This window comes from Galeopterus variegatus, unplaced genomic scaffold (assembly GCF_000696425.1).
Source record: "Galeopterus variegatus unplaced genomic scaffold, G_variegatus-3.0.2 Scaffold787, whole genome shotgun sequence".
In the NCBI taxonomy this organism is placed as follows: Eukaryota; Metazoa; Chordata; class Mammalia; order Dermoptera; family Cynocephalidae; genus Galeopterus; species Galeopterus variegatus.
The window spans coordinates 157,014-175,629 of record NW_007726898.1 but is presented as its reverse complement, the minus strand read 5'-3'; the positions used below and the strand labels follow the sequence as shown (position 1 = coordinate 175,629).

Sequence of the window (18,616 nt, the reverse complement as noted above, 5' to 3'; positions counted from 1 at the left end):
GCTTATTTGTTTATTAATTGATTCAGCTCCCAGTTATGAGTGAGAGCATATTTCTCTTTTTTGTACCTGGATTTTTCACTTAGGATAATTTTCTCCAGACTCATCTATGTTGCTACAAATGGTAGAATTTCATTCTTTTTTATGACGGAATAGTATTCCATTGTGTATGTATACCACAATTTCCTTATCCAATCATCCATCGGTGGACATTTATGTTGGTTTCATCACTTGGATATTATAAATAGAGCTGCAATAAACATGGGAGTGTAGGTTTCCCTTCCATCTGATGATTTCCAATCTTCTGGATATAACTCCAGTTGTGGGACTGCTGGATCATATGGTAGTTCTATCTGTAGTTGTTTAAGGAACCTCCATACTGTTCTCCATAATGGCTGTACTAATTTACAGTCCCACCAACAGTGCAGAAGGGTTCCTCTTCCTTCAAATCCTCGCCAGCATTTGTTATTCTCTGTCTTTTTTATACTAGCCAGTCTGATTGGGGTGAGGTGATATCTCAAAGTGGTTTTGATTTGCATTTCTCTGATGATTAGTGATGTTGAGCATTTTTTCATATGCCTGTTGGCCATCTGCATGTCTTCCTTTGAGAAATGTCTATTCAGCTCCTTTGCCCATTTTTTAACTGAATTATTATTATTATTATTACTTTTTGCTGTAAAGTTGTTTGAGCTCTTTGTATATTCTGGATATTAATCCCTTGTTGGATGCATAGTTTGCAAATATTTTCTCCCATTCTGTAGGTTGTCTTTTCACTCTGTTGAAGGTTTCCTTTGCTGCACAGAAGATTTTTAGTTTGATATAATCCCATTTGTGGTAAAAGTTGGAAACGCAGTTACCATGCAAACAATACTCAAGTCTTATAGTAAATGCAGTTATATAGTGAATACTATCTCTATTACGGAAATCAAGTTTTACATAACGTTTATAGCAACAGAGACAATTGTGCTATAATGCAATAAATGTACTCTGATAAACCACACATTCTGCAAAGTAGCATATTAAAAATAGCATGGTTTTAGGGAGAACACAGGACTGGAGACATTCACTCAAACCTTAAGCAACTCTGTAATCAGAACACAAAGAAAAACAAATAGCAATTGTAATAAAAATACTAGCAAACTTGAAAAGACACATAAAATTCCCCGCCCCCCCAAAAAAATACAGTAAATCTAAGTCTTCAATTTTAAAAGAAAAAGAGAATCCCATAAAAAGTACTTTCATGACAGAACACAGACAAACTGAGCCAATGTGAAGAAATTCAGGTAAATGAACATCATATTAAACATATTCTTTTCTTGGCTTGATGTATTCAACTATGTTTGTATACTTTGTATTCAGTTGCTATTATTTGGTGGTACAAAACCTAAAAATATTGGGGAAAAGTGTATGAACCAGTGTAACTTCAGATTTATACTGCCATCATTCCTCTAACTTTAGGGTCTATATGTATACCTAAACCAGAACCCTTTTCAAATTAAGCCAGGAAAACAGATATATACTAGAATTATCCAAAGCAGACTGAAACATATGGTCATCCCATCTACCTGCCAACTGTATATAAGCAGTCACATTATAGAAACATTAAATGCAGCAGAACAATCATACTAAAATATCACAGTGATTTCGATCCATTACCTAGAGTAACAATGATAAAATAATATAAATTATCATTTAATCAGCAATAAAAATATTTGACTATATACTGAGGCCCTTAATTTATCTATGAAAATTATTTACTTTAGTTTCTCAATGCAAATGAAAATTGCATTTGGTACACTGCAAATGTACACCAAACAAATTAACTGAATAACCATTTGCTCTATGTTTCACTTAACAATGAGCTAGACTCTTCAAGGATAGGTCTACTTGATACTCAAAACCTCAAGAATCCCTAAGAAATTTTGCTAAGTTATCTATTCCACATGCTGGTAAAATGACTTTGAAATATGCATATGCAAAATTCCACCTAAAACCCATATTTATTTTCTTTTTTAAAAAATCAAAAGAAAGGAAGAATGGACCAAAACCCATACTTTTTTTTTTTTTTTTCTAAAAGATGACCGGTAAGGGGATCTTAACCCTTGACTTGGTGTTGTCAGTACCACGCTCAGCCAGTGAGCGAACCGGCCATCCCTATATGGGATCCGAACCCGGGGCCTTGGTGTTATCAGCACCGCACTCTCCCGAATGAGCCACGGGCTGGCCCCAAAGCCCGTATTTTCATTTAAAAAAAAAAAAAAAGACACCTTGAATGTTGACAGTCACATGATTCAGCATTAATACCTCAAGAAGTAATTCTTAGCATAAACAGTCTAGTATCAGAGAGGAAAGAAAAAAATTAAAAGATAATTTACTTGTAGTGCAGCTTCACCCAAAGTCACAAAGGAGATTAAATCAAAATTCTAAATTTCTTTCATTGGACATCTGGCCCCCACCACATATCCCCCAACAAAACCAAAGCCATCCTTTCCCCCAAACAATAAAACTCAAATATATCCTCCATGAATTGTATAATAAACTAGATGAGTATGAACAAAAAAGACTGTAAATGTCAGGAATTGTGAAGGTTAAACATTCTAGGTAAGAAAGGTAACCTAAAACTTGTAACACATAAAAAGATATAAAGAATTTAAAGAACTAAGCATCCTAAAATTCTAAAAATTCCCCATTCTCTTTCCAACATATCTCATCCTAGTCATGGTCTCAAATTATATCTCAAAATTATGGCAACATGACCTTAGCAATCATGTTATATTTACGGAAGTTATCTCCATGCTTGCCCTGGGCCCTTCTTCATTGCTTGTCAGAACTGCTACCTTACAGGCTGCTAAAAAAAATATAATCTGGCTACTTGTGTGTGTTGGCGGGGAGAGGAGGGAAATACAAGGATAGTAAAAGAAGAAAACAGGAAAAAAAAAAAAAAAGCCCAACCAGAAAGACAAAGTCAAGCTCCCAGACAGCTCTTTCCTTCATCAATCTCCCAGCAAGAAGTTCTCTATTTAACTGAGAAAAACACTGTCTCAGTTTCCCATTACTCTATATAAAGTACCCTATGAACAATAGCTCTTCCCCTCTGTCATGGCCTATCCCATCACTATGGCTTTATTTTTTAGTAGTACTAATGATGATATTAAATTGTATTATTTACTTTCTTGTCTAATGGTATACTGCCAATCTTTCCAACTAAAATATAGGGCTCCATGAAAGTAGGAACTTCATTGTCTTTCTGCTATATTTCAAGTTGAGAGTAGTGTGGGACACCTAAGAGGCAGTCAATAAATACCTGTTGAACAAATATTATATCACTAAAGATATTTTACTTTGACAAGTCCTTTATTTTAAGACCCTGAAAGACATCTCTATGCCTCCCATATTTTTTCATCCCCTTAAAAAGTTTTGTTGGGGTTTTTTTGGGTATTTGATTTTATTTCCCTTTATTAGTTATTATTAATATTTTTAAAACCCTTGTGTTGAGAGCTGACTCTCAAGCCTTAAAAAGTTTCTGACAAAAGAAAATATACATGAATCATATCTTTTTCATCTAGATGGGTCCCATTACAATAAAAACTTACATTGGTTTACTACATGTCCTTTCTGAAACTAGAAAAACATTGAATATTAAAAGTGATCTCATTCTTACAGAGATTTGCTTATATATTTAATCCAGCATGAATTTATGTAAATTCTGTTTTACAGATACAATCCAAAAAAGAAAGACAGAAGAACTTTTGTCTCTACCTTTATTGATAACAAAACAATAAAGGATATTGATAACAAAAACAAAAAAATGGATTTAGATTACAAAATAAAACAATGGTAGAGGAAGGAAAAGATCTGTCCAAATTACTTAAATGTTGAAAAAGTCTACTATGACAAACCATGGAATCTCCCCATCTGAAATTTTTTAGAAAGTGCCAGCCAATTCAAATGTCAACTTACATTCATAAAGAAGTAACTTTACTCTCTTGGAGAGTTTTGATGCACATTGCTTTAAATCCTCTTTATCTCAATGTCTCAGAGCAGTGGTTCTCAACTTCAGCTGTACACAAGAATTATCAAAAAAAAAGAAAAAAAAAAATACTGATGCCTGGGCCATACCTTAGAGATTCTGATTTAATCATTCTGGGGTATGGCTTGGGCACAGGGATTTTTAAAAGCTCCTCAGGTAATACTAATGAAAGGTCCAGGTTAAATCACTGCTTAAAAGATTAAAATTCATAGCTCATTATGAAAGTAGTTTATAATATAAAATAAAAAATAATTTTTCTTGATTGAAAGGCATTTAATCATTCTAGCTGCCATCAATTTTTTGTTTATATTCAAAAACAGACACATAAGTCACATAAAAAATATCAGAACCTGGAGGATATTACACTCAGTGAAAACAACTCAGGCACAGAAAGACAAATACTGCATGATCCTATATACAGAATCTTAAAAAGCTGAACTCATAGAAGCAGAGAAGAATGATGGTTACCAGGGACAATGAGGGGGGTTGGACTTGGGAGATATTGGTCAAAGAATAAAAAATTTCAGTTAAATAGGAGGAGATCTATTCATAACACACTGACTATGGCTACAGTTAATAACAATGTATTATGTATGTGAAAATTGCTGAGAGTAGATTTTAAGTGGTCTCACCAAAAATAAATATGTGAAGTAATGCATATGTTACTTAATTTCATTTAGCCATTTCACAATGTACACATATTTCAAAACATGTTATATACCATAAATATATAGATTTTTTCAATTAAAAATTTAAATAAAAATTAAAAATATCAAATTAAAGACGTATGAAAAATAAAAATAATCTAAAAAGTGCATGAACAAAGGAAAAAAAGAGCAATAACAAATGGCACAAAGAGAAAACAATTAGCAACATGGTAGACTTAAACATAAAATATTAATTACATTAAATGAAAATGGACTAAGTACACCAATTAAAAGACAGAGATTGACAGTATGGATTAAAAGGCAAGAGCTATCTACATGTTCTCTAAAAGAAACACACTTTAAATATAAAGGTGGAAATAGGTTAAAAGAATAGAGAAAGATATACGATGTAAACATTAGTTGTAGGATTGTTTATAAAATTATTACTAATATCAGACAAAGTGCACTTCAGACAAAACAAGGAATATTAACAAAGCTAAAGAGGGATATTTCATAATAACAAAAGGATCAATTCAGCAAGAAGACGCAATAATCCTAAATGTGTAGGTGTATCTCATAACATAGCACCAAAATACATGAAGCAAAAATCGACAAATCATAAAGACAGAATGTGCCTCCCTACAATTATAGTTGGAGATTTCAACATTTCATCTATCAGTAATGATAAAACAAGTAGACAGAAAATCACTAAGTATATAAAAGATTTGAACATTATTAACTAACATAATCTAACTGACATTTATGGAACACTCAACCTAACAACTACTGAGAACATATTCTTTTCAAGAGCCCATGGAACATTCATCCACCCAAAATGGACCATATTTTGGGACATTTCAGTACATTTAAAAGAACTGAAGTCAGAGTGGAGTACAGTCGTCCCTCAGTATCTGTGGGGGATTGGTTCTAGGATTTCTGTGGATACTAAAGTCCAAGGATTGCTCTAGTCTTTGCTATAAAATGTCTTTGTATTTGCATACAAATCTATCCACATCTTTCCATGTAGTTGTAATCATCTCTAGATTACTTATAAAATCAAATACAATGTAAATGCTAGCTAAATAGTTGTTATACTGTATTATTCAGAGAACAATGACAAGAAAAAAAAAGTCTACACATGGTCAGTACAGATGCAATTTTTATGTTCCCCAAACATTTTTGATCCCCAGTTAGTTGAATCCATGGATGTGGAACCAACAGATATGGAGCACTGACTCTAAATTCTCTGACCACACACAAATTGGAAGCCTATAACAGCCTGACATATTTAGAAATGAATAATCAACTTTTAAATAACTCATACAGCTCTTCCCAAAAAGGGTTCCTCATCTGAACCACAGATGAGCAAAAATGGTTTAAGTGACTACTTTCTCAATTCTCTCAAGGGCGGTATATAAATAGTAGCATCATACAAGCACAGGAGAAAACAGAATGCCTAACTGCTTTAGGCATTAGAGCTTAATTCTCCCATGAAACATCAGTTCAGAAAGGCAGAATGAGTCAAAGAGGAAATCACAAGAATTAGAAAATAATTAGAAATGAATGCTAATAAAAATACAACATATCAAAATTTCTGGTATACACCTAAAGCAGTGCATAGAGGAAAATTTATAGCTTTTAATATTGGTAGTATGAAAGAAGAAAAGTTAAAAATCATCTAACCTTCCACATAGAGAAGCTAGAGGAACAAATTAAATTGAAAGTAAGGAAAAGAGAAGAAATAATAAAAGCAGAAATTAATGAAATAGAAAGTGTATGAAATAGAAAAAAATCAGTGACATGAAATAAAAATCAATTCAAAGTTAACTGGAAAAAAAGAGAAAATGTAAATTGCCAGTAACAGGAATGAAAGAGAGAACATTATTAAAGATCCTACCATCATTTAAAGAGTAGAGGACTGTCATGATCAATTCCATGTCAATTAATTCAACAACTTAGATCAAAATAGACAAATTCTTTGCAAGAGAAATTATCAAAACTGACAGAAAATCTAAATAGCTCTATATCTACAAAAGAAATTAATTTTTTCATTAAAAATCCTCCCACAAGGGCCAGCCTGTGGCTCACTCGGGAGAGTGTGGTGCTGATAACACCAAGGCCCCGGGTTCGGATCCCATATACGGATGGCCAGTTAGCTCACTGGGTGAGCGTGGTGCCGACAACACCAAGTCAAGGGTTAAGATCCCCTTACCAGTCATCTTTAAAAATAATAAATAAAATAAATAAAATAAAAAAATAAAAATAAATAAAAAATAAATCCTCCCACAAACAAAACTGTAGGTACATATGGTTTCACTGGTCAATTTAATCCATCAATTACACACAAATGTTCAGAAAACAGAAGGATATGCTCCTAATCACTTTATGAGGGTCACATTTCTCTGATACAAAAAGATGGTCAAAGGTATTACAAGAAAAGAAAACTAAAGACCAATACACCTTGCGAAAAACAATATCCTTAAGATATTAGCAAATCAAGTCCAGCCATATACAAAAAGGGTCATACATCGTGACCAAGTGATGTTTATCCCAACGATATAAAATTGGTTTAAAATCTAAAAGTCAGTTAACGTAATTCACACAATAATAGAAAAAAGAAGAAAAATCACAGGATCACCTCAAAAAATGTAGATGAAAGCACCTGACAAAATTCAATACCCTTTGATCATAAAAACTCTTAGAAAACTAGTAATAAAAGGGAACATCTTCAGCCAGATTATGGAATCAAGAAAAACTATAAATAGAATCAAACTTCATGGTGAAAGACTGAATGCTTCTCCCCCTAAAATCAGGAACAAGGCAAGGATATCCACAGTAACCAATTCCATTCAGCATTTTACTGGTGGACCTACCTAGGGTAATAATGTAATAAAGAATTAAAAGGCATAAAAATAGGTGAGGGAGTTAGAAACTGAATTATTTGCATATATGATCACATATACAGAAAATCCTAAGGCCTAGCAACAAACAAACGAAACCCTAATGTTACTAAGTTAATTTAGTCAGCCTGCAGCATACAAGGTCAATAAACAAATATCCACTGTTCAAGGGTACTTCAAAAAATTCGTGGAAAAATAGAATTAAGAGGTAATATGAATCTTTCCACGAACTTTTTAAAAAACTCACGAATCCTAATACACAAGTAGAAAGCAATGAAATAAAAAGAATATGCACTTACAATAATATCAAAAATATAAATCACTTAGGGACAAATTTAACAAAGTATTTGCACTTGACCTTAACAATAAAAACTACACAATAATACTAAGAGAAGTTAAAGAAAATATAAATAAGTGTGTGTTTGTGTGTGTATCATGTTCACCGTGTGGGCCAATACTATGTGTGCTATACTGAACAACATATTTCTAAGCCCAATATGGCCAAGAAGCTATCGGTTTGCAACCAGATGTTCTAAATTTTATCCTTTGAACAAACCAGACCATCAGAAAACTGAGTAATTAGACTACATTATTTTTTCAATCAAATTGCATTTTATCAGTAAACCCTTGGCTTACACTCTGTAGGAATAGTATAAAGCTTGTTGTTCATTTCAGGAATGCTGAAAAAGTTATCTACTACCACATGCAATAGCTTCATTATAAGAGCTCAAGAAGAAATTTTTTCTCAGACCTCGGTTTAAGGAAATACATGAGTTTTCCAGACCATCTAGTATGTCTTTGAAGCTACGAACTAGGCAAATCTCAAAACTCATCAAGTTTCCAAATTAGGCTCAGGTTGTTATTTAATTTGATCTAAATTTAGTAACTACATATTGCATATGCTTTTCTGTATAGGACTCCTTTTACCCCAGTCATAGTTTATTAATTTTGCCTCTATCTTTTTTTTTTTTTTTTTTTTTTTAAATATACCCTCTTATAAACTACTTAAAATCCTTTGGGAGATGAAGTATCTTTCACATAAATATATATGTATTAAAAAAAAAAAAGTTAAGAGAGCCAATGTCCTTATATTAAAGAATTTACTGTTTAATCAAAAACATAATACAAATCAAACACTTCACACAAATATATGTTGGTCTACACAATGATGACAGGGCATAAATTAGAAATGCAGAACATGTGACAAGAACTGGGAAAATGGCAAAAGGACAAATTCAAGGTTAGAACCAGCTAAGGGTAAACACTAGTTAGAAGAATAAGGTCAATAAATGAGAAGATTTGTGTGAAATCAAGGAGTTAGGCTGGGCAGCAATCTCTGAATACCAAATAGAGGATGAAAATCACGACAATCTATAGCAGGAAAAAGAAATGATTATGAGGTAGGTAGCAGGTACCAAAACTAAGGGGAGGCTAAATGACAAAAGGTTAGAGAGAAAACAAGAAACCCAGGCAGCACAGAACACCAAAAACAGTTTAACACTGGCCAAACACTGTTTCTCAACTCAACAGTCCCTTGGAATTTGGGGGTGGTGAGAAGAGATGACATTTGAGAAGTAGAACAGAGACGTGCAGATGTCACTGACATTTCTCTTTTCCTGTGGAAACAAATTATTTATTCCAATGCATATGTCAAAACTAAATTGTGGGGCCGGCCCGGTGGCGCACTGCTACAGTGCGCCGCTTGGGAGCGCGGCAGCGCTCCCACCGAGGGTTCGGATCCCACATACAGACCGGCCGCTCACTGGCTGAGCGAGGTGCGGGCGCAACACCGAGGGTTGCGATCCCGTTGCCGGTCCCGGTCTGGTACGGGCGTGACACTGAGGGTTGCGATCCGTTGCCGGTCACGAAAAAAGACAAAAAGGAAAGAAAAAAAAAAAACTAAATTGTGGCAAAAATATAATACATATAAGTATACATACTTATATAAATATAAACACCAGAGGAAGGTATAAAGTATATCTTAAACTCATTTTTGCCACTATATAAAGAAACTTGAAACAGCTTAGTTTTTGGATGAATAAAGATACACATTACCTGAATCTTATTTTCATTTTCACAGACAATGTAAAATTGAACTAGTCTCAGAGAAAAAAAAACTTCTCTTGACCAGATGAAAGACAAAGTGGAGCCTGTGATAGGAAAGAAGAGAAGGATAGAAAAGAAACCCATAGCCCTCAAAATGAAAAAAAATTCAAACTTGACAAATATTTCATATATTTGGTTCACTTGAAAAAATATGAGTAATCAGTTATAATTTATGAACTCCATTCCTAGTTATTCAGTAGAGTTGTAACATAAGATATCTGATAGAATTAACAAACTCAATTTAGTTTTTATTCTCTTTATAAGTATCAAAAGATCATTACTATTTAATATCATTCTACTAGCAAAATAATTTTCAACTTGTTTTTAGCTTCTCTCTCACTTAGTACTTCCTCAGGAGTCCCCAAACTTCTTACTTTCAGAAATTCTAAATGAATAATCTCGGATTTATAATTTTAAAGCAATATTCAAATTACCACACAGTTTTTTCCCACTTCTTAAACTTGCTATAATTGAAAGATATAGTGATCTAGAGGGGAGTGTCAAAGAGATTAGAGAAATTGGGAATAGGTGATGAATTAATAAATTTGATAAAATGGTAAAACAATACATTTGAATCAAGCAGACCTAAGTCTAAGTCTTAGTTTTTCTCTGTTATTAACTGTAAACTTGGGCAATATACTATAAACCAGCAGTTAAATGTAGTCCATGGAACCCATGGGGATCCACAAGACTCTCAGAGGGTCTGTGAGGTCAAAATTATTTTTATAATACTAAGATGGCCTGTTTCACTGTGTTGACACTCGCACTGATGTTACAAAAACAATGGTAAGTAAAACTGCTGGCTTCTTAACATGAATCAAGACCACAATACCAATCTGTATTAGTTAGTAGTCATTTTTCCCTGTCATGGACTCACCATCAAAAAAAAAAAGGGGAAAGAAAAACAAAAAGCCAGTTTCCTTTATGAAGCAGTAGAAAGTATTAACTTTTAAAATTTTCAACCTTTAGTATATGACTTCTTAACATTCTATGTGACAACATGGGAAACATGGTAGTTGTCTCAAGAAAAACATTCATGCAAATGTGAGCTGAATCAGTCACTATTTTTCATGAAACACCACTTTTTCTTAAGAAAGACTATGGTTATTCAGACTTACTTGGCAGACATTTTCTCAAAAACAAATGAAGTAAGCCTGTCATTTCAAGAAAAATAATTCACATTCTTTGTCATCAGTAACAAAATTCAAGCTTTCAAGTAAAAATTAGAATTTTGGAAAACATATCTGACACCGTGAACGAGAAAGCTTCCGTTTTTTACTTTCCTGAGATCAGTGGTGATATTATGAAATGTGATTTTTTTAAATATTGTAGAATAAAAGGAATCAGTATTTTTCAAGAGAACAATGAATGATGTCACAAAATCATGCATGGTTTTGATACATTCGAAACGCACAATAAACCACTGGATTATAATCTAATAAAATTCAAAAAATTCACTGATACTGTTTTAATCTTTTAAAAACTACCACTAGGAGTAGTATCAAAAATAAACATCCATATTAAAATACATTCCCCTTTTTTATCTTCATGTCAGTGTGAAACCAGATTTTCTTCAGAGACTTCAACCAAAATGAGGTATTGCAACAGACTGAACATACAAGTAGATATGAGAATCTAGTTACGTTCTAGTAAGCCAGACTTTAAAGATATTTGCAAAAATGTAAAACAATTCCACTCTTCTAATTATTTTTTTGAGAAATGTTATTTTTTATAAAAATATGTCAACATGTAATGGGCTTAGTATTTAATAATAATAATTATTATTTTTTTATTTTTATTTTTTTAAAGATGACCGGTAAGGGGATCTTAATCCTTGACTTGGTGTTGTCAGCACCACGCTCTCCAAAGTGAGCTAATCCACCATCCCCATATAGGTATCTGAACCTGTGGCCTTGGTGTTACCAGCACCACACTCCCAAGTGAGCCACAGACCGGGACCAGCCCTAATAATTATTTTTAAATGAATAAATATGTAAATGTTTTCAAATTTTCTGATTTTTAATTTGGAATATGGTAAATATTGACATATATAACTCATTAAAAAAAAAACTCTTTTGAGTCTTCAATAAATTTTGAGAGTGTAAAAGAATCCTCAGACCCAAAAAATTTGAAACTATTGCTCTAATAATCTTTTAGGCTCAAATTTTCACCTGTCAAATAAGGAAGTATGGCATAAGGATTATGTATGAGGGTTAACATCACCTTAAAAAATAGCTAACAGTTAAGTGTTTATGTAATAAGTACTATACCATGGCACTTCAAAAAGTTCGTGGAAAGGTCTGTATTATCTTTTAATTCTGTTTTTCCACATACATTTTTTCATGAACTTTTTGAAGTACCTTTGTACTGAATGTTTACACAGATTACCTCATTTATTTCTTACAAGCCTTCTATGAAGAGGGTACCTACTTCCTCACAGAATCATTTATAGAATCAAATAAAATAATGGTCGTGAAGCACCTGGCACAGTTCTTCTATGTACAGTAACTTAAATAATAAATGGCAGCTAACGTGCTAATTACTATTGCCATCATAAATCTATGTGGGCATCCTACTTAGAACACACATCCAGCTAGTTAGAAGTCTGATTCCATCCAAAACCAAATTATTAGTCCAACCATTCATGAAACCAAAAGTTACCATCTCACAGACATTTAACATTTATGAAAATCTCATGAAAGGCCTATGGTCTGGCAAATTTGGAAGCTACATACTAAACCAAATCAATGGGTAAGCAGTAATTTGATGCTCACCAATTTTGCAGTGATCAAGTCACTTCACATTAGAATGAGCTCTTGTTAAGTATCAGAATAAAGGTTCCTAACAATTCAGAACCAGGAAAGTGCCAGTGTCGTTGCAGATAATATGGACTGTACACCTTTTCTAATTCATGCTCCACAGCATGCATTAACTACTAGACAACCATGGATCAATATGGGACTAGTGGCATATTAGACAACTCTGACTTTATTCTTATATCAGAGTAACAGATAATATAAGAATAAGAGATTCACATACTTCTAGCTATGCCAGCTTTTTGCAAGCTGTTTGGAGCCTCAGTATGCCACTAAATAGCATAAAATATCACTACAACAATGTAAATATATCTTTTAGCCATCTTCTACTACTCCCCCAAAGTTGGTGTATGAAAGCAAGGTTACAACTTCGGCCCCATCCTTCCAAGATAAACTGGACTTTGAAATAACAGCATCTATACTGCATAATATAGTAGGAACATGAGTGCATGTGTAGGGTATGTGTAAGCATATGTGAGTGTTTATGTTATATGTATGCACGTAATGGTAAGAACTGAAAAATCTTTAAGGGTAAAAAAAAAATGAAAATTAGATCCAGAGGATGTTCCTGACAGCCCCACATTCATAAATATACATAACAAACATACACATAAAAAAGATAACCTAAAGGTGCTCAGATAAACGGAAATATCTGCTTGCTGAAAAATTCAGAATGCGTAACTGATGTTAGCTTTGTACAGACAGTGCTGAAAACATTGGTTTCAAACTATTCAGATGGAATCAATGAAGTAAAATACTAGTATTCAAATATGCATCTCTATGTATCCTAAATTCAAGATTGTTCAAAATACCAATGGCAGACATTACTTCCTCTATACTTTTACCTTTGTGAAGCAAAATTAGCTGGTCTGACTTCCCTGAATTTCAAGTGCCTAGACAATGAAAATACTCAATAAGTATAAATATCTGAGTGAAAATTACAAGATTGAATCTGTACAACATGGCTCATCTTGACTCCAAAACCTCTTCATGAATTAAAAACACTCTTATATCAACTCAAATAACATATATTTAGCTGAACTTTTCAGTCTCTAGACCAACTTATATCTTTTTTTTTTTTTCTTCCCTTTTTGTCTTTTTTCGTGTCCGGCAACGGATCGCAACCCTCAGTGTCGCGCCCGTACCAGACCGGGACCGGCAACGGGATCGCAACCCTCGGTGTTGCTCCCACACCTCGCTCAGCCAGTGAGCGGGAACCGGTCTGTATGTGGGATCCGAACCCTCGGCGGGAGCGCCACCATGCTCCCAAGCGGTGCACTGTAGCAGTGCGCCACCGGGCCGGCCCAACCAACTTATATCTTAAGAGTTACTCCAACCTTTCTAGTGAAAAATGTCATCATGGTTACACTAAATATACAACTTCAGAAATCCACGAAAGACTTACACATAAATGATGTACATTACATAAGCCAATATATTTTATAGAATAAAAAGAAATGTAGCAAGTGCCTGCCAAAAGAACCTACTACATGGAGATTTGATATCATTACCAAAAACAATTTTCATGGTAAATAGCAAATAGATTTCTTGCTTGAACTAGAATCCATCATTCACCACTAGTCCATAGTTTTGACAAGTCAAAAGGAAACAGTAACTTCCCTGTGACTCTTCCAATCTTATTAAAAACAACAACAAAAACAATAACAGCTCTCTGATATCAAGATAAAGAGCAAGAAATAGATCCATAGTAAACCTGCTTACTTTGTTTAAATCTCACCCTTAATTCAGTTTCAATCTAAAGTGTTCAGTAAAATCCTTGATCCACTGACTCTCTAAGAAAAAGCCAAAGAGAGTTAGGGTTTTTACCTTATACCTATGACTTGTAACATCAAGTACAGATGAAGCTAGAAATCCTGGCTTTAGTTTAGCAAAGCCAAAAGATTGGGCCTGAGAGTTATTATTATACTTAACACCACAAATATTTTTATTTTCCTAAAAACTGTTACTTTTTAAAATAAAAAATATATTAAATACTATACTCTGTACAAAGTATTCTGAATTTAACTAAAAGGCAGAAATATCTGTGACGATTTCCCATTTCTAAGGCAATTCTTATAGAAAACTACCAACACTGATTTAATTATAAATAAAATAGAATATATAGTAATCAAGTTTCTGAAATAATCTCATAGGTTTCATGTTTTCATATAAAAAAGTCTATATACACAGCCCTTGGTCATACAGATATGGGATATACCAAAAAAGAAAAATCGGGGGGCTTTTTCTTCCTATTGATCTTTGTAAGTACTAAGATTCATTACTACGTATAACTTACAGGAAAATCACGAAAATTATAAAATTATAATCATGTCTTAGGAAAAATAACAAACAGTAGGAGAAAAGAGATATTTTTATAGGCTCGTAGCCCTTTTTCCATCATCTGTATTTGGCTACTTTCTTGAATATTAGCTCCTTTTATAGAAGGTGGGCAGACAGAACAGAAACACCTCAACTACTTTTTTTTACAGAATTACTGACTGGATTATTTAAATAACCAAGTTATTCTATTTAACCCATTACCCTGAATAGTTGAGAAGCAATGATGTAAACTGAAATCAACCTCTTCTAGTTTTATTATAAATTTTGGAAGGAAAAATTTTCCTTAAGATTTTAAAGATTAAAAATTCAAAACACAAGTGGGATATACAATAGAAAGTTTAAAAGGTAAGCCACAGCTTACCTTTAGTGCAGAGAATTAATCTGTACTATTTCACTAATGATATTGATTTTAAACTTTCTTTTTACTAAGATTCAATGAGAACCTTTTAAAAATTTATGATTCAAAGGACCAAAGGACCAAGTTACAAAGACAGAAAAAAATAGGAGTCCAATGTTTATTCACTGTAAATAAGCATAATCTACATAAAATTCCAAATGTTCAATAATTAAAATCACAAAGGTGAAAATTATAGTACCAAACTTCAAATAGCTCAATATTAGGAACAACAATATTGCCACTGTGGTATATAGATGAACTTCATTATTCATTATTGGACATTTATGCAAGGGGTTATCCCTTTAAAAAAAAACAAAATATTTTTCTGTAAAGCTCATTATTAATACATATCTATTTACTTGCAATATAAGGTACTTTAAAAACAGTACATTTAGCTTCAAAGTTAACAGATTTATTCTTTGCACTTTTATTTTTAGCATTAGGTCATTATGAGTATTTATAATTTTGAAAAAGAAGCCTCTTTTATTACCACTTGGACAACTTTGACATCTAGTCTGCCAATTATTGAAAAATATTCAATTAGATCAAATATTATTTTAAAAAGAGAAAACTACTCAGTGTGATTTAATGCAACAGGTATACAAAAAACCAAATTAAAACAGATTGAAAATAAGGACAAAATTAAAATTTTAGAGGTTGTCTTAATAATCAATATTAACAATGAATAAACTAGGTAATACAAAATCATAACATGATATTAAACAATTTCAATGGAAATAATGCAAAGCCCAAGTTATTAAGACAGCATTTAAAAAAATTTATACTTAAAAAGCACAAGACTATGCTCAAGTGGGTTTTTCCCCTGAAAATAAATAAGACTTCTAAAATGTTATATGCTGACAATTTAAATGGCCAAGGAAACTTGTCAAGTAGATTTATTGAAATATATAAAGTATACTTCTTTAAAATCCAAAGCAAAAATTTTTAAAAAGCAAATTTAAATGCACCACTAGAACTTTATAATTTAATTAGATTTGTTTAAACCAAACCAGTTATGTGACAACTCATAATTACTAAAGTCTCTTGATGAAAGTGAATACCACAATTTCTAAGGGGATAATATCACCCCCCCATTTTTAAGGAAACTCACTAACGTATCAAAGTTAAAGAAAAAAATAGAGACAGAGAGAGAGAGAGAGAGAGAGAAAGGAAATTAATCACACGATCAACTCAGACAACAGCTTTTAGGAAAGGGGGAAAGAGTATGTTGGCAGGTGTCTGCAAGGACGTAGATAATACAATGGAATCAGTTTTCATTCTGCAGAACAACCATGAGACTTCCTGCAATGTCAGCTCCAAGCATACACTGAGGGACTCCAGAAAATGCTCATTGATCATGCAGCACTTTATAATGCGCATAGGCTTTTTTCTCCTGCTAACCCCGCCTAGCTTCTTTTTCCAGCTTCTTCTCCCAAGCCCTCTCCCCATATGATTTCTTCCTGAAGACAATGAAATAGTTAATAAATTATCTTAACAGTCTAAGTATTAGGAATACCACTCACCACCATAAAGCCTCTTTATCTGAATTAGCCAGTTTTTTTCCTAATGAGGAAAAAATAAAATCTTACAACCCTGCAGATAAGAAAACAGAATTTTAATATCTATACCTATCAATACAAATTTTGATAGTATACTATACCCAAGGCCAAAATCAATTATAGTTTCACTTTGACATGTATTTCCTTGAACTGATTTATACTTAAATAGGTACTTATAAAACTGATACAGCCAGAAAAAAAAGAAAATATAATTTAAAATTCTCATGACTCAAATTACAGAAATCTTTACTGATAGCTCTCTGGCATTAGTGCCCTAAATTTTAGGAATTTTTTATTTTTAATTTAATAAGTTATTTCATAATAATCAAAGTCACATGAAAAATCTAGGACCAGACAGTACCAGCTAAATTAAGGAATTAGACTGACAGATAAGCTTAGTTTTACCCTAAAATAGCCAGCTGTTTTTAATAGTTAACTGTTAGCAAAGCTTTAGGCTTACATATGTAAATGAATTCTAAGACATATGATACTAAACCTACTCAAAGCTGCTTTGCAGACCCCACCTTCTACTGAGTTAATCTAAAGGTCACCACCAGCACAAGGCTTTTTATTAAGCCTGACCTCCCTTTTTTCCCCTACCAAACATAATGCATCTATAATTTATGAAACATGAGTTTAAACAAAATAATTCTAGACTTCTTCATGTGAACCAAACTGACACATTCTCACACGGAATAAGGTCTGACGGTGTCTTGCTTTTATGCTCTGTTTGCTCTCTCCTCTAATCAATTCATCTGTAAAATAATTCCAGCAGATTACCATTTCTTTGTTCAGAATTCAACTTTCATTTCATTTACAAACCTAGCCCTACCTCAAGAATGTCTTCTAGAACATATGCTTCCATTTCAGCTGCTGTCTCCACCATGTTTTATCAAACTGCCATGTTTCTTACTGCACTATGATTAGATCATTGCCAGCAGGAACACTCCTCTGTGTCAGCAAGGGAACAGGAAATGGAATGTTCTATTACATGCCTAAAGCAGCTTAGCTGTTCACTAGCCAGGCATCTACCAAAGAGCAGGGGGTGACTCACTGTGTATTTTTTAAAGAAACAGAAGCTCTATTCCAAAGTAAACTTTTGTCAAGTGATTTCAACAGACAAAATAAAGTCTCTTATTTTACCATTTCGAATTTTAAAATCCTAAAATTTCAAAAAATAAATAATTATCTATTTTTTAAAAAGCTATTTAACACGTTTGGCTTCCTGGTTGAACAAAAGAGCTTGAAGGGGGTTACGCGGCAATTTATCCTTAGTAAAGCGTTGTAGTGAGATTAATGGCTGTATTAAAGACGCAAAGGGGGAGGCAAGATAATGCAAAGTTAGGAATTTGTTACATCAGGTAAATGGATTATATAATATACACACTTTGTTGAATGGAGAGTGCCAAAAATAATTATCCTAATGTAGACTTTTTTAATGATAAACTGGTTTTCTATAAACTAATCTGTTTATAAAATAACCACAAAAATAAGATTAACATTCAAATGATCTACGATTACTGAAGCAAGAAGTAACATACCATTGTATATTCACTTTCTAGTAGTATCTTTAACTTCACTTACTAACCAAAGAAATTGCCTGTTTTTTTTCCCTTATTATAAATACTATAAGAGACTAAAATATTCCAGATTAATCAAATTCAAAGATCTATATCTGGATCATCAAACACCAAATAAAGTGAGCAACTGACAATAGAGCCAATTTATATTATATTCATTACTGTAATTGATCCTCGGTTTAATAAAACTTGTTAGATGGTCCAATTTCTTCCTCATGCAATCTTGAATATGAAAAATGCACTG

At 32.9% G+C, this 18,616-nt stretch overlaps 1 protein-coding gene across 3 annotated transcripts in view; it reads right to left on the bottom strand.

The window, feature by feature from the left end:
- Window positions 1–17,765, bottom strand: part of ANKRD17 (ankyrin repeat domain 17) — a 123,671-nt gene extending 105,906 nt beyond the window's left edge. For 2 of the 3 annotated variants that reach the window (XM_008572458.1, XM_008572459.1), the window contains exon 1: window positions 17,625–17,673. In XM_008572458.1, coding sequence (XP_008570680.1) covers window positions 17,625–17,657 — 33 coding nt within the window. In that variant the 5' untranslated portion in view covers window positions 17,658–17,673. Of the gene's footprint in view, window positions 1–17,624 lie in introns of all 3 variants that reach the window. The other variant, XM_008572457.1, reaches the window with a different exon arrangement.
- Window positions 17,766–18,616: the final 851 nt, after the last annotated feature.